Raw genomic sequence first — 20749 nt, 5'->3', positions numbered from 1 at the left:
GTCACCCTATTTTTCTCCCCAATGGTTTTCTTTTTAATAATTATTCTAAAAAACAACACACAACACATAGCTTGTTATTCTAAAAGGCTACAGAAAAATTGCTGCTTAACAAAGTCACTCTCGTGAAGTCTTAAGAAACAAATTTTCCAAAAGTACAAAGAGTTATTTGTAGACTGATTCAATTGTGACTAAAAATTCTACTATGCTTTTCTGTGGAATAAACCACTTCATACTCTAAGTGAATGACAGATCCAACAAATCTCATGTAAGATGGGCTTTAAGGCTTAGCAAGCACAGCAATTAAGAAGTCCATAAAACTGACAGGAAAATAGGAGTGAGGGACTATATAAAGGTATTCTGTCACCAGGATGGACCACCCAATTCATATTTTTATTACTTTACATATTTTTATTCTGTAGGGTATGTGACAAGTAAATTAGTAGCATTTTTCAAAAATAAAGCAGAATGAGGATGATTAATAGGCTAGATTACTGCTGAAATATCTGTATTAGAGAAAATTATTCATATTGATTCCTGCATTCATAATAAACTAGAAAAAATGCCACCGTGATAGGCAAAGTTCCTTGGTAATGTATGCACACACACATACGAATAGTTACTACTGACATCAATATACTTCCCTTAACTCAAATTAAATTAGTTATAAGAATATTATCCTTTGCTTACTATTTTTCTATTAAACAATTTATCCACAAATAATTTCCACAGGATTATAGTAGCGAAGGTAGAAAATGTAAAAGGTATAAGTCTCATTTACTTAGTGTCTAGAGTGTATTCCCGTCTTGAATATTTTCCAGAAAATTCTATACACAGATGTGTTAGGAAACTGGCGCAGTTTTAGCCAGGTGGCCACATGGCCCAACCTCTGTGGTCAAGCTCCACCCCCATCCTAATAGGATTCGCTGCTCCTGCTTCCCTGCCAGCCCTCAGGTGAAGTTTTAAAAGGGCCTGTTCCTGAACACGTGCTCTCTTGGCCCTTTCCTCTGCACTCTCTTGGTTCCTCTCTCTAGCCTCCTCCTCTGGTCTCTTGGCTCTCTCTCTCAGCTCCTCTCATCTCTCTTCTCTCTCTTCTCTCCTTGCTAGCTCCTCTCCTCTCTCTCTCTCTCTTATACTCTTTCTCTCTCTTTCCCTTCGCCACCCCTTCACTCCTGTCTGTTGGGTGTTCCCCAATAAACCCTTTCCCTCACTCTGGTGTTTGGTGTGTTTTGTGACAGCTAACAAACATTAATATATAACAACATGTAATTTTGTTTTTAATTTATATGATATCATATTCTAAATGGTGTGTGTGAGACAACCATTACAGATTTATCTCTTAGAGATATATGATTGCTATATATTCTGTATATATGTAGATGAATGCATATAATTCTTTAGAAAGACTACATGGTATTTAATACAATGAATGAATCAGTCTTCCGATGAGTATGCTTCAAGTTGCAGCTTTCTCTGTCTATCAAACCCACTTGCTTTCTATCTTTCAAAATTTTCTGATCCAATCATGAGCAGTTTTCTTATTTTCCTCCACTAATTATGAATCATTTTTTCTAAAAGTACACTTTATATTCTTTTATGGAATGTGAATAACAAAGATGAAAAAATATGTTTGGTCAACTGCCTTGATCCAACTTCTGGAAACATAGCATAAGATGAAGAGTCACAATAGCTGACCTCTCATAGACATCACAGGTAAAAGGAACTGCAAATAGGGGACGTTAAACTGGCTTGCACAGGTTTATAAACCAGTCTGTTTTGAGTGAGTGGCATCTACTCTATACCAATTGTTAAGGACTTTGAATATAATCCCTGAAGCACAGTAATGTAATTCAAAGTCATTACTAAAATTCTTTCTCACCCTAGATGATGGATAGGAATTTATTTTAGTGTTAAGTGTCACCAAAGAAAAGAACAACAGTAGAACACAAGTTCTTTATTTCCTAAGTCCATCTCCTAGTAATTGTAATGTCTTGTTCATCACTATTTGCTCAGTGTTGGGAACAGCAACTGGCCTATGGTAGAGACTCAAAATACACCACTAACTTAACATATGTTGAATAAACATTTGATCTCTGTTTCCCCATTTGTAAAATGAGTTAGACCAAATCCCTATTCACTCTAAAGCTGAAGGTTTTGCAATTCAATTTATAATTAAATCAGAGGGATTTTGCAAGTTAGATATTATTAAATCCTCCCAGCAAAATGAAAAAAACCATAGCCTTTACACCTAGTGCCCTTTCAGACTATTCCAGCATGCATCGACTTCTAAAGACGTCACCAAAAATAAGCAGAACAAACACTCATTTTAAATTATTTTATTTTTCATAATTTTCCAACACACAGTGTTAGAAAAATGAATTTTGGCACCATGATTAAGAACTTATTTCAAGTTTAACCTTTAAATTAAAAACAGTAGCTACAATAAGGATATTTAAACCTCACTCAGAGAAATGGCAAAAAAAAAAATCAAGTCAACAAATATTTTTGCTGGATAATTTTTTTAAAGTGAGATAGAGGGAAGAAAATAAAAACTTCAATGGGTAAAACAGATTATGCCTGGAAGAGAAAACAGCAAATAACCCTTCTCTCCCTCCCACCCTGCCCCTCTGCAGAAAAAACTGAGAGAGGACAAGGGCAAGAGGGAAAAAGCAAGGCTCAATGATTTTATTTTCCTGATACAAAATTCAAGTACTTAAAAATATCATAAAATGCACTGTTTATCTCAATGATTTTTTCTTTTTTCTCACTCTTTTCTAGAATGAAAAAGGAAACAAAACTTTAAAAAAAAGCTGTTTTGACCTAAGGACACTTGCTGATCTTGATACCTGATATACTTTAAGGAAAGGCCTGAACGCTTTCCTAAATCCAACATCTACTTACAAGAAACCTTTTGGGAGGATCCATCTGCTGGAACATAAGATTTGATTTCTAATACAAATGTAAGATAATTTGTCTATAAAATCTCAACAATGTTTTCAATGGATATGCTTCTTGGTTGTGTTTGCATTTTCTTGAGGAAAAACACTGCAATATTTCTTGTGTGTTCCCATAGTAATTATTGTAAAAGATCTGTCTGGATAGGTGGTCAAAAGTGTAATTAAATAACTGCATACAAATTTAGTCAAAATCAAATTTCTAAGGTTTCAAAACTTGCTAATTTTCATTTATATCCATTGTGTCTACATTTCCCCTACATATTGATAAATAACATTCTCCCCAGACTTGTCTTAAATAAGAAAATATTATTTGTCACTTGACCATTTGTACCTGAATATTTTATCAACTTGAAAAACAAATTCAGAAACTCGTCATCATTCTCAGAGAGAGTAAAGCATAGAAATAAATATTTACTTTTACTTTTTTTTTCTTTCTTTTCTTCTTTAACCTGTATTTCGAGGCTCAGAGCAGACATTAAGAAACATCAAACATTTTTTTTATAAAAAGTTTTTCAAATGTTTGGCCCAAAGTGAAGTTGTTCTGTTGAAGTTATTTAAATATTCCTCTCATCTTCTCAAGCACAACTTCAAAGACATGTTCATGCCAATCATCCATTGCAAAAAATCCAATTCCATGAAAAGTAAATAACTTAGGGATCTATAAATGACACTGCAATGTATCTTGTTCCATTTTTAACAGGAAGTCCTTCATGCAAATGTGTAAGTCTCCCAGGATGCATGAAGCTCCAGCCTTTTCTTGGTGATTCAATAGAGCAATTGTACCTTAGAAATTTGCATCCACCTCCCTACAAAAGTTAAAACAGATAAATATATCAGATAACTATTTTTAATTTTTAATCAGCAACAGAATTCAAATCATGCTGTCTGAAGAGAATCTAAATAAGAAGCTAAGGGAAAGCCTTTTTTCATAATGACAGCTTTTGAAAAATCTAAAATAAAAGTCATAATTACCTGAAAATCTTCTCCCACGTTATTGAGTGCAATGTTGATGGTAAAGGTAGAAGCGTCATGGTGAGGACGGAGAGAACGCTGTCTTTCAGGGGAATACTTTACTACAAAATTCAGTAATGCAAAACCCTAAAAAGCAAAATAATCCAGTGGATTTGCTTAGCGATAAAAACAAGAAAAAACTAAAAACTGGTAAAGAGTAGGCAGGAGTGGTTGAAGAATTACTACCTTTGTATAATATCCTGCAAAGACCTTCAATGTAACCGGTGCAATAAACTCTCGGATAAAGTGAAGCCATACATTTTCCAGACCAATTTGCTTCATGTGGATATCATCAGTCGGGACATTTTCATAACCACCAGATATACGACTATCCTAGAAACAGCATCAGTGACAACATAAAGTGTAACCCCACACGCAATTCACATTATCTTAGTATTTTTTTCAACCACGGTCATTATTGTCCATTGTCATAATGGACAATAAAAGTTAACAGTTGTTCAATTATGACATACCATCTGCTTTAATTGTAAAACTTTTGAAATAACCTAGATATCATGGCTTTGCAAATATACCAATGATGAAGCAAAGTATTGCAGTGGCAGCAGCCTCCTTTCATATTTTATTAAATGAATATATGAGGTACAAACAATAAATTCGCTGAATTAACTTCCTAAGTTTTCATATTTCCCCTGAAAAGGAGAGTGCTTTAATTTTGTTTTTTTTTTTTTTTTATATGGCCCCTGCGGCAGCCTTAGCTGATGGATGGGTAGTTCCTACTCACTACCCTATGGTCCACCAACCATTGAAAATAAGCTTTCCCTGCTAACGTGCCTCACTCCTATACGTGACCCCAAAGTCTTACAACAACTGCTTTTCATTATTCCACAAACTACTGACTTCAAATTCTTCCTCATACTTTGAATTTTCCTCCCTGATCTGTTAACTAGTGGGGAGACAGAACTGAGCAAATGCAGTAATATTCCGAGTATTGTATTAAGACGCCTTTGCACTGTTAAACAACCGGCATCGGTGAGTTTTCACAGGAAAAGAAACACACTGAGCCACCTCCAGTCATATTTCTTGCCAAGTCTTTGTCAGTGAATTCACGTGCAAAACTGATTCACACCAAAGGCATTCAAATGCATGCCTCTTTCTTGCATTAATACAGAAAAACAGTTCTGACAGTAAACCGAAGAGTTTATCTCAACATCATCACTACAGCTCACTGTGAAAATGCAAGGTCCACAAAGTGGCCTTGGAAAAGAACAGCATTACCCAGTGAGGACACACATCCTCTGGCCATCTGCAGCCTCAGGACAAGGACCCTCTCAGACCATTCGGTATCATCAGGTGCATAAATGAGAACCCAGGACCCAGACAGACTAAACGACTTCATCAGAGTTTAATAATCAGCTAGGAGTAAAATTAGACTAAAACTAGAGTTCTCTGGAAACCCTTGCCCATGCAGTTCATTTAGGTCAAGGACTCAGCGAAATATAAAAACGAGGACATATCCCCCCTGAACCCTCTGATTATTTACCCTCTGAACCACAGAAGACATTTCAGTTCTTCATGTGAAGTTTCAACTTACGTGATGTTTTCCCCCAGACCACTGGCCGTAATGCTCCATTTCCTGTACCAGTTCATCACAGGCTTTTTCAGAAAATATGGGGAACCAAAAGACATCTGGACAAGGCTATAAAACACAACATCCTCATGAGAAGGTTCACTACATCTGTGTCTTAGTAAGTCTAAAATACTCCTTCCAGTATGCATAAACATTCTAAATGATGAAAACACATTGTGCCATGGTTTAATTGGTAGAACTTTTTTTCTTAAGGTGCATAAAACAATGGTGCATCTCAGAATTGATGATACCTTATATCCTTGAAAATAAGACCTTACCAATACTCTTGAGGACGACACTAAACTATGGTTCACATTTTAAAATACCTGAGAAACGAATCCAATTTCTTTCAAACTTTCATTGATAGAGTTGTATACCAGAGATATGTCAATGATTCCTTATTTTTAGCAGTTTCAGAAAGCCACAATACTTGACAGGATTAAAAAAAAAAAAAAACTGATGTGGAGTCAACATTTCGTCCAGCAGTTAGGACCCCAGCATCCCACACTGGCTTGCCTGGCTTTATTACAGACCTTAGCTTCCTACCATGCAGGACATGGGAGCAGCAGCAAGGGCTCACATAATCGTGTTGCTGCTTTCCAGTGGGAGGCCTGAATTGTTTCTGACTCTTGGCTCAGAGTAAGGCCCCATCTCTGATGTTGCAGACATCTGAGGGGTGAACCAATAGAGTCGAGTCTTCTGTCCTGCCTTTCACTGTCTCTGATTCTCAAATAAATATACTGCAGGAAAAAAATTTTAAAAACAAAAGGCATGATCTTAAACTAACTGTTAAACGCCACAGTCTACATTTTTACAACAATATGATTCTTAGGACTATATAGTTGGTAATTACTAATTAAACCATATAAATTTAACCTAAAGGATATTTCTCCAGTTTCACATTTTCCATTATGTTCCAATATTAATAATATTGCCTTCTGGAAAACACAACAAAATGGCTTATATATATATATGTAATATATATATAACATAATAATTTTAATACAAACCTGTTCAACTATATTGTCAGTGAAAATCTTGGAATAATCACGGTTTATATACTTTTCCTTCCAGTCCTACCAAAAAAATAAGTATTTGCATTAAGGCCTTTTTCTAAATACTTGACTGGCAAATATAATCATAGAGGTTAAACAAATTGTAAATAATGTGTGTATTGGACAAAACAAAATTTCACAAATGTTAACATTTTAATCTTTTCCTGATTTTTTGTATGCTCACATCATCTTATGAAACATAAAATTTTTATTTATGCAGTATTATACCTCAAGATAATTAAAACTGAGTAATCTTACAGTGACTAGATTTTTACTCTAAATATGTACATATTTAGCATATATGATTAGAAGTGAATAAGAAAATCCTACCAACAAATAACAGAAAAAAATAATTAATACATTTTCTGGCCTTATTTATACCTCTATGGTAAATTCTATTTTTATTTTTAAATGAATTTAATATTACTGCCTTCACTTTGGTTTTTAATATTTTCAAAGAATGATTATGGGGTAACTAACACTTTAACTTCTTTTAATTAACAAAAGTAAGACATAAGGCCTTATGCTAAAAAATTATTCCTCTTTATTAGCATGAACTTGATTTTCTTATTTGACTCATCTCTGACACATAAACCAGAACCCATGCTATCTCGATTTGGTTTTCAAGTATTAGCTAAAAAGTTGTTTCCCTGGGTCATTTTAAAATTCAGTATTTAGTTGGCATATATTAAAACATGAGTGATTTAAAATTAGAACAAAACTAAACAAAACAAAACAAAAAACAACAAGTGACCTGCATTATGGCACAGAGTGGTAAGCTGCTATTTGTGATGCTGCTGGCATCCTATACTGGATCAACAGTTCAAGTCCCAGCTGCTCCAGTGCCAGTGCAGCTCCCTGCTAATGTGCCTGAGAAGGCAGAATGACCCAAGTACCTGCGCTCCTTCCACCCAGGTGGGAAATCCAAATTGAATTCCACATCCCTGGCTTCAGCCTGGCCCAGCCCTGGCCAGTAGGGCCATTTAGGGAATGAGCCAGCAGATGGAAAATCTTTCTCCTTCTGCCATTTTGCCTTTCAAATAAATAAAATGGATCTTAAAAAAAAAAAACCTAAAAATAATCTCTTCCATAATGTAGGCTGTTTAACAAAATTCTGAACTTTCTCTTTACAAAGTACAGAAATAAGGAGCCATTTACGAAAAACTGAAGCATAGACATAATAATCACAATCAAAATATGCTTCCAAAAATATTGTCTAAAAATACACCTTTAAGGAAAAACAATTTAAAAATAAAAAATAAAATAGTTTTAAGGCTAGGTTTCAGAGGGGCTAATTTTTTACTAGGAATTTTTGCCATTGTTAGCGTTGTATATCTTTTTACATATAACTCAGATATTTCTGATGTGGAGGAACCAAAACTCTCTTTAAATTCTTTAACTGATTTTGATACATACATAGTATATAATTTGAAGGATCAAGTTATCTCATTATTTCCTCTAAAATTTATTAGTGTTTTGATTCTAAAATATGCAAGAAAATGAAAAGTGAGCATTGCATGTAAGGAGCTACATTATTATTTCCTATATGTCATTATTGATTTTTTGGAAGTTATAGATAAAGCTCCCGAAATTTTACATTAAGGCATTCACACTAAATTCTCATTTCAGACCATATTTTAAACTGTGAGCACAAGTGACTCCACTAATTTCCTAGGAATCTGATAATAGGATAATAAGTATTTTATCCCTCAGCATATTGATTAAGCTAATTTAGCAAAGAACAAAGAAAGTAATGAAAAGTAAATTCGTTTCTATTCAATTCTGCCATTTCATCTAATACTCTCCAAAGACTGAATTCTTACATAAATGTTCACAATTCAGGATATGATTTAGTACATCTTACCTGGAAGCTAATATTATCTAAACAAAACCAAATAATCCTTGTTCTTAAATACCAAGAAAGTCAATGCCAAAGCAAAATATGGAATTTCACCTGCACTATAAAAACAAACCTCTTTTCAATTCTACTAGTATGAAAAGTGAAGAGATTCAGCTAAAATGGAAAAAAAAGTACTTTCAAAACACTAAAATGTCAAAAGATAATCTTTTTTACTATTGAACAGAGTATTTAGAGGCCATTAGGTTTATTACTTCCAGGTCTCAACTATTCCTACAAAATAAAGGGCAATTCTTGTCAGGTAGATTTAGTCTCACTAATTTAAAGTTTTCATTATTGGCAACAGTAATTTAGAAGAGTGTTTTCCCTTGAATAAATGTGCCAATATAAGAAAAGATGTCCCTGAAAAACAAAACAAAAAAAGCCCTAATTATTGTATGAGGAACTTGAAATACTTCATGGGGAAAATGGAATAAAAGAGTAAGTATATTTTGAGTTAAAAATTTTGAAATCTAGCTTTTTCATAAAAAGCACTTTCCATGAGTTTTCAAAGCTCTCCTATCACTCAAATCTGATTAAAAAGAAAGGAAAGAAAGAGAAAAACTTTTAGACTTAAAGGAAGCCGTGTCCTCAAGTGCAAGCCCTCTGCATATGCTGAATCAGCTTGCTCTGTAATTTTCCTGTGGCTCTTTGTTATAAAAAACTTGGGGCCAGCGCCATGGCTCACTTGGTTAATCCTCCATCTGCAGCACCGGATTCTGTCCCGGTTGCTCCTCTTCTAGTCCAGCTCTCTGCTGTGGCCCGGGAGGGCAGTGGAGGATGGCCCAAATGCTTGGGCCCCTGTACCCGCATAGAAGACCAGGAGGAAGCACCTGGCTCCTGGCTTTGGATCGGCGCAGCGCCAGCTGTGGTGGCCATTTGGGGAGTGAACCAACGGAAGGAAGACCTTTCTCTCTGTCTCTCTCTCTCTCACTGTCTGTAACTCTACCTGTCACATAAATAAAAAAATTAAAAAAAAAAAAACAACTTTTCAAGAACAAAATAACAAAATGATAAGATAGCAAGTATTTTCCCAAACTACCCTCTTAAATTTTCTTCCTAAAAATCAATTATCATTATATATGAGCTATTTGTAAAATCCTTCTGAAATTTCAATTAAAAATTTGGGTACTGTTTTTAAACGTATAAAGCCAATACTGAGAGAAATTAAAAAAAATATAATTCCCTTCCCTAAACCTAATATATGTCTTTATTTATTTCAGTTTAGATGTACTCTATAGATCATGAAATATATTATTTCACTTTTTAAACATTCTCTTACCTAATTTTCCTATTATTACCCATTATAGGAAAACTAGAAAAGCTATAAAGCTGGATATGAAATACATACCACAGGATTTTCAAATATTTGCCAGAGGTCATTGTTATAATGGGATATATTGTAATTTGCAGTTGATAATATCCTTCCAAATTCATGTCTGTTAGAAATGTACATAAACATACCCTATATGTCAAGAAATAATAATATTAAGCTTAGAGAAAAATACAAAGAATAAAAGTAACCTTAGAAAAAGTATACAGATGTTAATTTCAACTTTTACATTTCATTCAGAATATAAGTCTTTCTTTTTCAAGTAAAACATGCATGACAAGATAAAAGAAAATTTTGATTGTGAACTTGGTCACCACACAAGACTAATTTATAGTAGCACTGATGTACAACTGAAAAAAGGAATGGATTGTTTTTGTGCCTTTCTCATTGAACCTAGAAAAAATTCCTGTTTGAAAGCAGAAATACTTTTGATACACCAAAGTGAAATGAATTGTCCTTCTTTTGGCTTCTTTTCACTCCAGAGAAGACAATATCACATTTTTAACAAGAATCAATATTATTTCATCAATCTACTTAATTATGTTATTGTTCTAATATTTATAAAGACTGAACACAGAAATTAATCACATACTATAAAAGCATCTACAGAAAACCAGTTTCATATCCTTGCCCTAAATCAAATCAGTGTGGCAAACAGCACTGAGGACAAGTGGTTTCTATTTTGCACCTGTTTTAATGATAAAAACAAGTTAGTGATTAATTAAAAAAAATGATGAAGAGTACTCAAACTTCATTTTAATCAAGATGTATTTTATATCATACCTATTCCTAACTCATCTCCCCCTTTAAAAAGAGAAGATACCTAGAAAATCAAGTACAAAGGACATTTTATGGTTGACCTGTCAATCACCTCAAAGAACCATGCATTGACAATCACACAAGGTCACCCACTCAATCACACAACACACATTGCAGATGGCTAATCCATGAATACTAAACATTTTACCAAGCTAAACCAAAGAAGGCTCTTAAATAAAGTTTACTCCTAGGTAATATACCAAATCTATCATTAATTAAATAAAAAATAAATAAAAATAACACCTTTGGGGGGCTGAGCATTTGGAATGTTTCCGGAGTAGGGGAGTCTTTTTCCCTTTGTAGGGTCTAAAATGAAGAGAAGCATTGGGTAAGTCGACCTGTAATACTCTCTCAGGTATTCTTTGGCAAGTGAAAACAGCAGCTCTTGAACAAAAGCTGACATTCTGAAATGTCCTTCATATCAACATGCAGAACAAGCAAAGCTTATAGCGCGTACAAACAAAACCCTCAGCCTTTTCAGCCCTTTATTTCCTTTTTTTTTTTTTTTTTTTGCGGGGATGTGTGTTGGGTGGGGGATCACATATACATCCAAGCTCATTCCTTAGTAGAACTTTCATTAGACACATAATTAAGACAAAGAAAACATGAGTGAGAAAGGCCATTCCAGGATGCGCTGTTGACTCAAATCAGCCAAAGATGAGCACAAAATACAGTCAAAGGTATGGAGGATGTTCAATAATAATAATGGATATAGATTTGTAGGAAAACAAACATCCAAACAACACATGCCTTGTTAAACTAAGAAAAAAAAATACTCGCCAACTTTTCTGATTTTTCTTGAAGCCACAATTGCCCACAAAAATTTGGAAATAAAATAACCCAATCATTTCTAAAACAGAAAATCATATAAATATGTCTTACAACATATTTATACATTTAAAGAAATGTTTCCTTCAGTCAGTTGCATTTTATAATGAATGTATATTTGTAGAACAGCAATGCATCACTAGTTTTTCTCACAGATGGAATATACTATGTATCTCAATCCTTCTCTCAATTTAGTAGTAAAGAAACTGCTTTTTCAGAATTGGTGTGTAATGATGATATAAAGTAAACCAAGTTACAGACAATACGGACACTGGTTTCAAAACAAAAATGCGTTCTTAATCCATTAGGTCCCATCATCCTATATATAAAATTTTAATTGAGCAATAAATATACCGCATGGTAACTTTGAAATAAATATTGTATCACTGAAATATTTTCAGAATTGAAAACTTGGTATCTTAATGGGTTAAACATAAAATGATTATTTCACCCAGGCTTAGTCTAATTGATTTTAATTAGGTTGAATATTCCATACAGAATTTCATATGGCAGAAAAGATGTATTCCTAAAAGCAAAGCTCATTTGTAACAATTCCATCTTTGTTACCTGAATCTACTGGGTTACTTAAAAGCCCGCCTGGGTCAGCGCCATGGCTCACTTGGTTAATCCTCCGCCTGCGGTGCCGGCATCTTATATGGGCATCGAGTTCTAGTCCCGGTTACCCCTCTTCCAGGCCAGCTCTCTGCTGTGGCCTGGGAGGGCAGTGGAGGATGGCCCAAGTGCTTTGACCCCTGCACCTGCATGGGAGACCAGAAGGAAGTACCTGGCTCCTGGCTTTGGATCAAAGAAGCGCCGGCCATAGCGGCCATTTGGGGAGTGAACTACCGGAGGGAAGCCCTTTCTCTCTGTCTCTCTCTCACTGTCTATAACTCTACATGTCAAATAAATTAAAAAAAAAAAAAAATTCTAAAAAAAAAAAGAATGCCAGCCTGACCATCTAATCCAATCTTTCTGAAATTGTTTCTAAGGTAAATGTTGACAAATTATTCTCCAAAATTGTTCTCAAGTTTTCAATATACAATCAAAAAAATTGGCTAGTACTTACAAATTAGAAAGAAAAAGGGCAAAAAACACAATGACACAACCACTGCACTGGTAAAGCAAGCCATCTCCACGGCAACATTCAAGCCTGCCATCACTGCTTCTCTTACCATTTCTCTAGCGTTTCGGCAAAGAGCCATATCTGGATCCAATTTATCACGAACAAAGTAGTTTCTTTCATTCATCTCTGAGCGGAGAGTCTTTCCTTTAATTAAGTACACATTAGCTATGTAGGGGACATTCCATATTCCTCTGAAAGCAAACAGAAGACATCCCAAAATACCACACACACAGAAATTTTAAGTTTTACTCTATTTTTAAAATAAACACTTGTGTTTTTTAATTATATAAACTAAGGGACCAACATCGCCTTTAATATTTGACATTATGTGAGATTTCTTGGTATCTACAATATTTTTATGACATTTAGGAGACAAGCCACTCTCAATCTAGACAAACCTGAGTTTAGAGTTGGTATTTCTTTAGTGTTTTTGGCTGTCATCTCTTAATTATATTGCTGTTACAGCATACTATTCCACTGCACAGAATGTGTTTCCAATTAACATTAAAAGTTTGATAGAAAAAATAGTAACCAACAGTGGCACATTACCGCTGACTCATAAGGCTGCCCAGAGCTGTTAGTGTCAAGTCCATGTGCAGTGACTTCACACTGGAAACTTGCTATCAGCCAGGGTAGAGGTATTTATACCACAGAAATTGGCAAACACTATAAATGAGGGCATAGAGCCAGTTGTTAGACATTTACCAGGACACCATTGATGGATAAAGCCTAAAATTATCCTAAATCATACTGTCTTGAAATTCATTAAGTCACCTGAAATCTTCTATGGAAAGGGAAGAAAAGAAGAAGTACAGCTAGAAAAGTAAAAGCATTTGGAGACTCTGTCCTTCATTCTTTCCCACACCTACCTCCTTACTCTGAAAATGACTCATTTCCTCAGAACAGAATAAGAAAATTGCTTGAAGGGCTGTGCCTGTTTCTTTTAGAGAACAGAAAGGGAAGATCTTGACCAAGAAAATGTAGCTGGGTATTAAAAGGAATATGGTATCATTTTGTTTTACAATACCAGCTTTAAAGAAAATATCTTAAGTACCCAAGGTATGAGGTGAACTCAGAAACTAATCACTGGTGAAGTGTGCAGTGCTTCAATTTTGAACGGAAAATACACACACACAAACATGCACACATCGTAAGTTATCATTCCTTTTTGTGGCTTTTGGATCGAAGCTAGAGTAAAAACCTCTACCATATACAATACTTTCCGTACACATTAGACAACACTGAGAGTGAACAAAAATAAAGAAAGAAAGAAATCACCAGTGCCCGAGAAAAAGTGAAAGATACATTCTCTATTGCACTTTTGTGAGACTCATTTCTGCCATACCTAAACATACTATCAGGCATACAGCCTATACAAATCATCCTGAAATAATAATAGAAAAAAAGACTATGAACAACAGAACAGGATCTCAACAGTGTTTTCTGCACCATCAAGCTTTTTAACTGCAGCCAACAAAAGCCTTTAGCATATTTACATCACTCCACTTTTAAGTTTTCCCAAACAATCAACATTTTCCAAGCAAAGTAGATTTTCATCACCCAACTGTACAAAGAAAATCTGGTTGATTTTTCTAAGTATAAGGGTACATCTTTTAAGTTATGAGAATATTCTTTTCCTATTTAACTGGGCTGACATGCTGTAGAATGAAGGCGAAGCACTTGGAGACTCAATCACTTCAGTCCATTATCAAGTTTAAAAAGAGAATGAAGTTCCTTCCTGTTAATATCTTAGCAAAATCATTTCAATTGTGATTACGTTTCTGTTCAAAAAGCACCCACTGTGGGCTTTGAAATAAGCATTAACCATGCACACTCTTTGTAGCATGCACAATCTCTGTAATCTCTAAAAATGAAAATCAGAAATTGGTGAAGAAAGAGGGAGGTGCCTTTCTCTGAAGGGAGGAGAGAACCTCCACTTTGACTATGACTGTGTCTAAACAAGATAAGAGTCGGAGAACTCAAGGGGCTTCCATAGCCTTGGAAACTCATAACTGGTGCATAGGGAGATTACTGATGCCATAAACAGGAGTGTCAATTGGTAAAGTCAACAACAGGAGTCACTGTGCACTTACTCCTCATGTGGGATCTCTGTCCTTAACGTGCTGTACACTGAGGCTTAATGCTATAACGAGTACTCAAACAGTATATTTCACTTTGTGTTTCTATGGGGGTGCAAACGACTGAAATCTTTACTTAATGTACACTAAACTGATCTTCTGTAAAAAAAAAAAAAAAAAAAAAAGAAAGAAAGAAATTATCAATTCCCAACTTGACTCTCACTGGGATTAAACATGACAATAGGTCTGATCTGATTTCATCATCATTTTAAAAAAAAATCATCTATTATTTTTCACTTTATGTTTCTGTGTGGGAGCAAACTGTTGAAATACTTACTTAAGGTATACTAAGCTGATCTTCTGTATATTAAGATAATCGAAAATGAATCTTGATGTGAATGGAAGGGGAGAGGGAGTGGGAAAGGGGAGGGTTGTGGGTGGGAGGGACGGTATGGGGGGGGAAGCCATGGTAACACATGAGTCGTACTTTGGAAATTTATATTCATTAAATAAAAGATAAAAAAAAAAGAAATTGGTGAAGAAACCTATCTTTAAAGCAGATTATTAGCTGGTTCACATAAAAAGCTCACATAACAATGAAGGCTAGAAAGTTTTGGTTATTGGTGCTACTATTGTTTACTTATTTATAAATTTTAAAAGCTTTCAAAACAACCCTTAATCGAGGCTGTTAAATAAATTAGCTGAAATACATGTGCTTTTCAAACTGTTAACTAAAGAACATTACTTTTCTATGAATCATGAGTTGAGTGCCCCAAAGTATACAATTATTATCTCTCAGTATTTCCCACAATGAATCTGTTCCTTTAAAGATTTAGAACTTCAAAAGCATTTTTTTTAGTTTTATACCAGGATTTCAGGAACTCAATTTTGAGACCAATATTTCAGGAATTCAAATATATGTTAAATTTCCATTAAACACAAAAGACCTAAATAGCAACAAAATTGCAAGTATTATTAGTAAGGCTGCATCTTTAGATTATGGTATTTTACATCAAAAAGTTAAATCAAGTAACCTACACTCTTTTCCCCTGCACAATGTCCACATAATCTTCAGATCTAGCATAATAGCCATCAGGACTCAATGCGCCCCAGAAGTTGGACCAGAGCTTTCCATGCCGAGTTACAAGAGGAGCAATGATCTTCCTAAAGAGAGAAAAAATGGTGTAATTACTTATTTTAAAATTAGCAAAGAATCATGTGCTTTGGGTTTAGCATAACAGATAAAATAATAAAGCTCATTTAACATATATGAAGTCAATCCAAAAGAAGAAAAATTTATTTCTAGCATCTTTTCTTAAATGAGCACACACTAATTTTCAATCATTTTCCTAATAAGAGTAACAAAAAGGAAAAAACTATTGAAAATGCTAATAAAATATAAAAATGACTTTTAAAGGCTCCTCGCTTACATCTAAGAGAGTGAAACTGCCTAAATTACTTATTTTTGTGTCAATTCAAGTATTTCAGAAATTATGCTAAGTGAAATCAAATACTTTCATAGTCAATGAGCAGACAGAACAGCCTCTGGTGCGTTAAAGAATCCAATAAATGTTTGCTGAATGGAAACACAATGAATGAAATAGGCTGGGTCTTTGGTAAGTAGGTCAGTTTTCCTAAAATTAATTCAGAAATTATTTTAAAGTATGTTTCCTTTTTTTTCTGTTTTTTTTTTAAACGTTTAAAATGGGTTGTAGTTATAATAATTAAGCCCTAGCAACACTGAACACTTCTGGTTCTTTAAACAAACTAGAAGATAACTGTCTGCTTCGTGGCTTGAATGTCTCCTCTAAAACTCAGGTTGAAATGTAATTGCCATTGTGATGGTACTGACAGGAGGGACGTTTTAAGAGGCAATCACAGGGCTGGCACTGTGGCTTAATGGGTTAAGCTGCCGCCTGCAGTGCTGGCAACCCATATGGGCGCCAGCTCAAGTCCAGGCTGCTCCACTTCCAATCCAATTCTCTGCTATGGCCTAGGAAAATAGTCGAAGATGTCTCAAGTGCTTGGGCCCCTGCAATGATGTGGGAGACCCAGAAGAAGCTCCTGGCTCCTGGCTTTGGATCAGCACAGCTCCCAGCCATTGAGGCCACGTGGGGAGTGAACCAGAGGGTGAAAGACCCCTCTCTTTTCTCTCTCTCTGCCTCTCTGTAACTTTGCCTTTCAAATAAAATAAATAAATCTTTAAAAAAAAAATAAAAAAGAGGAGGGGCCTGTTCTATGGCACAGTGGTGCAGTGGGTTAACACCCTGGCCTGCAGTGCTGGCATCCCCTATGGGCAACAGTTCAAGACCCGGCTGCTCCACTTTCAATCCAGCTCTCTGCTGTGGCCTGGGAAAGCACCTGGAGGACGGCCCAAGCGCTTGGGCTCCTGTACCCGTGTGAGAGACCCGGAAGAAGCTCCTGGTTCCTGGCTTCAGATCGGCGCAGCTCCGGCCGTTGCCTCTCCTCTCTCTGTATAACTCTGACTTTCAAATAAATAAATAAACTTTTAAAAACAATAAAAAAATAAAAAAGAGGCAATCATGCCACAGGAGCAGCATCATACATCGTGAATGGATGAAGGGCTATCTTAAGAACGGGTTAAGACACAGAAAGACGCCCTTCCTCAGATGTAGCCTCTCGATCTTGGACTCCCCAAACTCCAGGACCATAAGCCAAATAAACGTCTATTGATGACAGTTGACACGATGTGCGGTTTTCAGTTATAGCAACAGAAAGCAGATTAAGCCACTGCCTTAGTGTTCGTCTCATTAGGATCAGGAAAACAAGGGCTCCTTTGAGACAACACATGTTACAAATTTAAAACATCCAGATTTCTCTTCAGGGAAATGTAATTTATAATTTCAATATTTTCCAAATGAGATAACAAAATCTGAGGTTCCTGTAGAATTCTAAATCCAGCAGTGCCACCCATTTCCCTACAAAAGTTTCAGCCAATTCCTGCAAGAGGTTATGGATCAAGTAGTCTCAAAAAAAAAAAAAAAACTGTTTCACAATATCTCAGTCTTATGAAGACCAGATGGCTTTTTCTCTTACATACACAAAAGTTAAATAAAACAGATAAATTCACAACATGCAGAACAGTGATTTGGATTCATTTTCCCATCTCTTTTAAAATAAGACATTAACCCAGAAACACAAATTTAGCTTGATTTAGAATGGCTACAATTTTAGAAATAGCTTTAATTAGAATAAACATGTATACATTAATTTAGGAATGTATTAATCAATGTCAATAACATCCAAGATCAAATATTTAATAGAAAAAAATCTAGAAATTTGTAAACTCGGTGCCTCCTTAACAAGTTTGGACCAAGAAAGCTAGAAAATCAAAATCCATCTGATATATGCCTCTATATTTTGAGATTGGAAATGTAAGTCCAACAGGAAGAGAATGAATTGTACAATAATTGAAGGAGTAAAATTTGGAGCAAGGCAGAAATAATAGAGATGGGAAGAGATGTGGGAATAAAAGACATACTGGAAGCCACATGCCCAAGATGCATCTCATTCTCTCTCCGTCTACCCTTCAGTCAAGTCCACTAAATTTCTCATGGAAACAGCATGCGTGGATTTGAGGTAAGAACTCTAAGGTATCACATGAACTAAACCTTTGATAATCATCAGAAATATGTGGAATTAGAGATATCACCTGCATTTTACTCACTCTTCAAAGGGCAAGGGACCAAGAAGACAGCTGAGTTCCTTAAGAAGGAAATTTTATTTTCAGAAGGTTTAAGACATTGAATTAATTTTAAGGAGGGGATATTATTAAACACATAGCATGAATTCATTACATATTTTATAAAGACAAGAATTAATCAATACCTTACCAAAATGTCATAAAATAAAAAATGTTAAATATTAAAAGCAGATGTGCACTTCACATTGGTGCATTTCAAATTAAGAGGAAATCAGCAATGGAAATTCAGGAAACTAATACTGAACTTCACCAGGTTTTAAGAACAACAAATTCTATTCTGTCACCTATCTCCACATCATCCAAACTGATTTTCCTTGCCAAGTCTTATTCATGTGCCTTGGAAAATCACCTGCAATTTACTGTCAACAGAGATAGGTTAAGTATCTGTTGAAAGTTATATAAAGAGGCTAAACTACAGAGTGCTATTGAGAGGTCCAGTATCTTGAAGTAAAAACTGAATTCTCAAATTCAACCATTTCTAGTTATATATCAGGATAACATAATACAGCATGATACATTCCCCATGCATAGTTATTATGAAAAACAGTTCTTTAATACATATAAATATATCTCCAACATAATAAGCACTCATTAAAAGTAGAATATTATGAGTAGTAATAACAGCATTAAGTAGTAGTAGCAATAATATTAACAAATGAAGATTAATATGACTAAGCTGACATATATGCTGTATTTTTTCCACTTCAATTCAGTTAAGCATAAATAGGCCGTGTTCAGTGGTAATTGATTCAATAGTAAATAAAGCTACAAATCTGGCTTTGAATGATTTGTATCTCTAAAATTTCATTCAGATTAGAAAAAGTATAAATCTGTATTCAGGGGGCCGTGCTGTGGCACAGTGAATTACAGCCCTGGCTGGCAGCACCAGCATTCCATATGGGTGCCGGCTTGAGTCCTGGCTGCTCCACTTCCAATGCAACTCCCTGCTAATGTGCCTAAGAAAGCAGTGGAATTATGGTGCAGGTCTTTGGGTCTCTGCACCCACGTGGGAGACCTGGAGGAGGCTCCTGGCTCCAATCTGGCCCAGCCCCGGTCATTTCGGCCACTCAGGGAGCAGACCAGCAGATGAAAAAACTCTAGCTCTACCTCTCTCTGTAGCTCTACCTTTCAAATAAATGAAATAAATCTTTAAAAAAAGTATGCAAGCTTTTTTTTTAGATTTCTAATTTATTATAGAGGCAGATAGACACCTCCCATCCATTGGTTCACTCCCCAAATACCCAGAATGGCCAGTGCCAGAGATAAGAGTCAGAACGCAATTCAGGTCTCAGTGTGCAAGGAACCCAATTACCTGACTCATCAATGCTTCTCCCACGTTTCCATAAGCAGGAAGCTAAAGCTAGGAGCTGGAATTGGGAACCAAACTCAGGGAACTACAATGTGATTCACTGGCATCTTAACATCTAGGCTAAACACCTGCCCCCGCAATAAAATTTTAAATTACAAAGGTTGGGAAATTCTACTTTTAAAATAAAACAAGAGAGGGGCCGGCGCTGTGGTGTACTGGGCTAAGCCTCTGTCTGTGACGCCAGCATACCATGAGTGCCAGTTCTAGACTCAGCTACACCTCTTCCTATCCAGCTCTCTGCTATGGCTTGAGAAAGCACTAGAAGATAGCCCAAATGCTTGGACCCCTGCATCCGCATGGGAGACCTGGAAGAAGCTCCTGACTCCTAGCTTTGGAACGGCCCAGCTCCAGTGGTTGCGACCATCTGAGGAGTGAACCAGTGGATGAAAGAACTCTCTCATTCTATCTCTCTCTCTCTAACTTTACCTCTCAAATAAATTTTTAAAAAATTCTTCAGAAAACATCAACAGAGAATAAAACAACTCTAAATTTTACTAGTATCAGATATATCATAATCTCATCTAGCTTTAAATAGAAAAATTTGCCAAGAATAATTGGCAAACATTATATTTATAATTATAGCTAACATTATATACATTACAAAGTTCAAGCTCTCCTAAGGTTGTTTTCTTCATGACACACTGAAAGTAATTAATTAGAATTGAAAGTTACAGAAAATAATACAAGTTTCCTCAGTTTACTAAACACAGATAACAGTGTATGCATGAAGATGTGTAACATTATGATCATTTTAAAAATAAGTTGATACTGAATCATAGTACCTGTTTTGTTCAATCAATATTTTTAAAGTCCTTGGGTTTGTCAAAACAACATCTGCATCCAAACTAAAGTAATAATCACATTTTTCATCCTGGCGACAAAAATCCCTGACATCAAAAAAGAAAATGAAATAAGAATTAGATAAATCAATTATCCACTGGTGGGAAAATGTTAACACAAAGCTTACAAG

General features: G+C 35.3%; 1 protein-coding gene across 3 annotated transcripts in view; it reads right to left on the bottom strand.

The window, feature by feature from the left end:
* Window positions 1-2318: 2318 nt before the first annotated feature.
* Window positions 2319-20749, bottom strand: part of PLOD2 (procollagen-lysine,2-oxoglutarate 5-dioxygenase 2) — a 99347-nt gene continuing 80916 nt past the window's right edge. For 2 of the 3 annotated variants that reach the window (XM_008266286.4, XM_051818672.2), the window contains exons 11-20: window positions 20562-20666; window positions 15725-15850; window positions 12658-12799; window positions 10901-10963; window positions 9857-9970; window positions 6564-6629; window positions 5518-5622; window positions 4152-4298; window positions 3927-4052; window positions 2319-3760 (exon numbers count right to left, since the gene is read on the bottom strand). In XM_008266286.4, coding sequence (XP_008264508.1) covers window positions 3605-3760; window positions 3927-4052; window positions 4152-4298; window positions 5518-5622; window positions 6564-6629; window positions 9857-9970; window positions 10901-10963; window positions 12658-12799; window positions 15725-15850; window positions 20562-20666 — 1150 coding nt within the window. In that variant the 3' untranslated portion in view covers window positions 2319-3604. The remainder of the gene's footprint in view (window positions 3761-3926; window positions 4053-4151; window positions 4299-5517; window positions 5623-6563; window positions 6630-9856; window positions 9971-10900; window positions 10964-12657; window positions 12800-15724; window positions 15851-20561; window positions 20667-20749) is intronic. The other variant, XM_008266287.4, reaches the window with a different exon arrangement.

This window comes from Oryctolagus cuniculus, chromosome 4 (genome assembly GCF_964237555.1).
Source record: "Oryctolagus cuniculus chromosome 4, mOryCun1.1, whole genome shotgun sequence".
Taxonomy (NCBI): Eukaryota; Metazoa; Chordata; class Mammalia; order Lagomorpha; family Leporidae; genus Oryctolagus; species Oryctolagus cuniculus.
The sequence above is the reverse complement of the archived record's forward strand: the minus strand, read 5'-3'. Positions and strand labels throughout refer to the sequence as shown.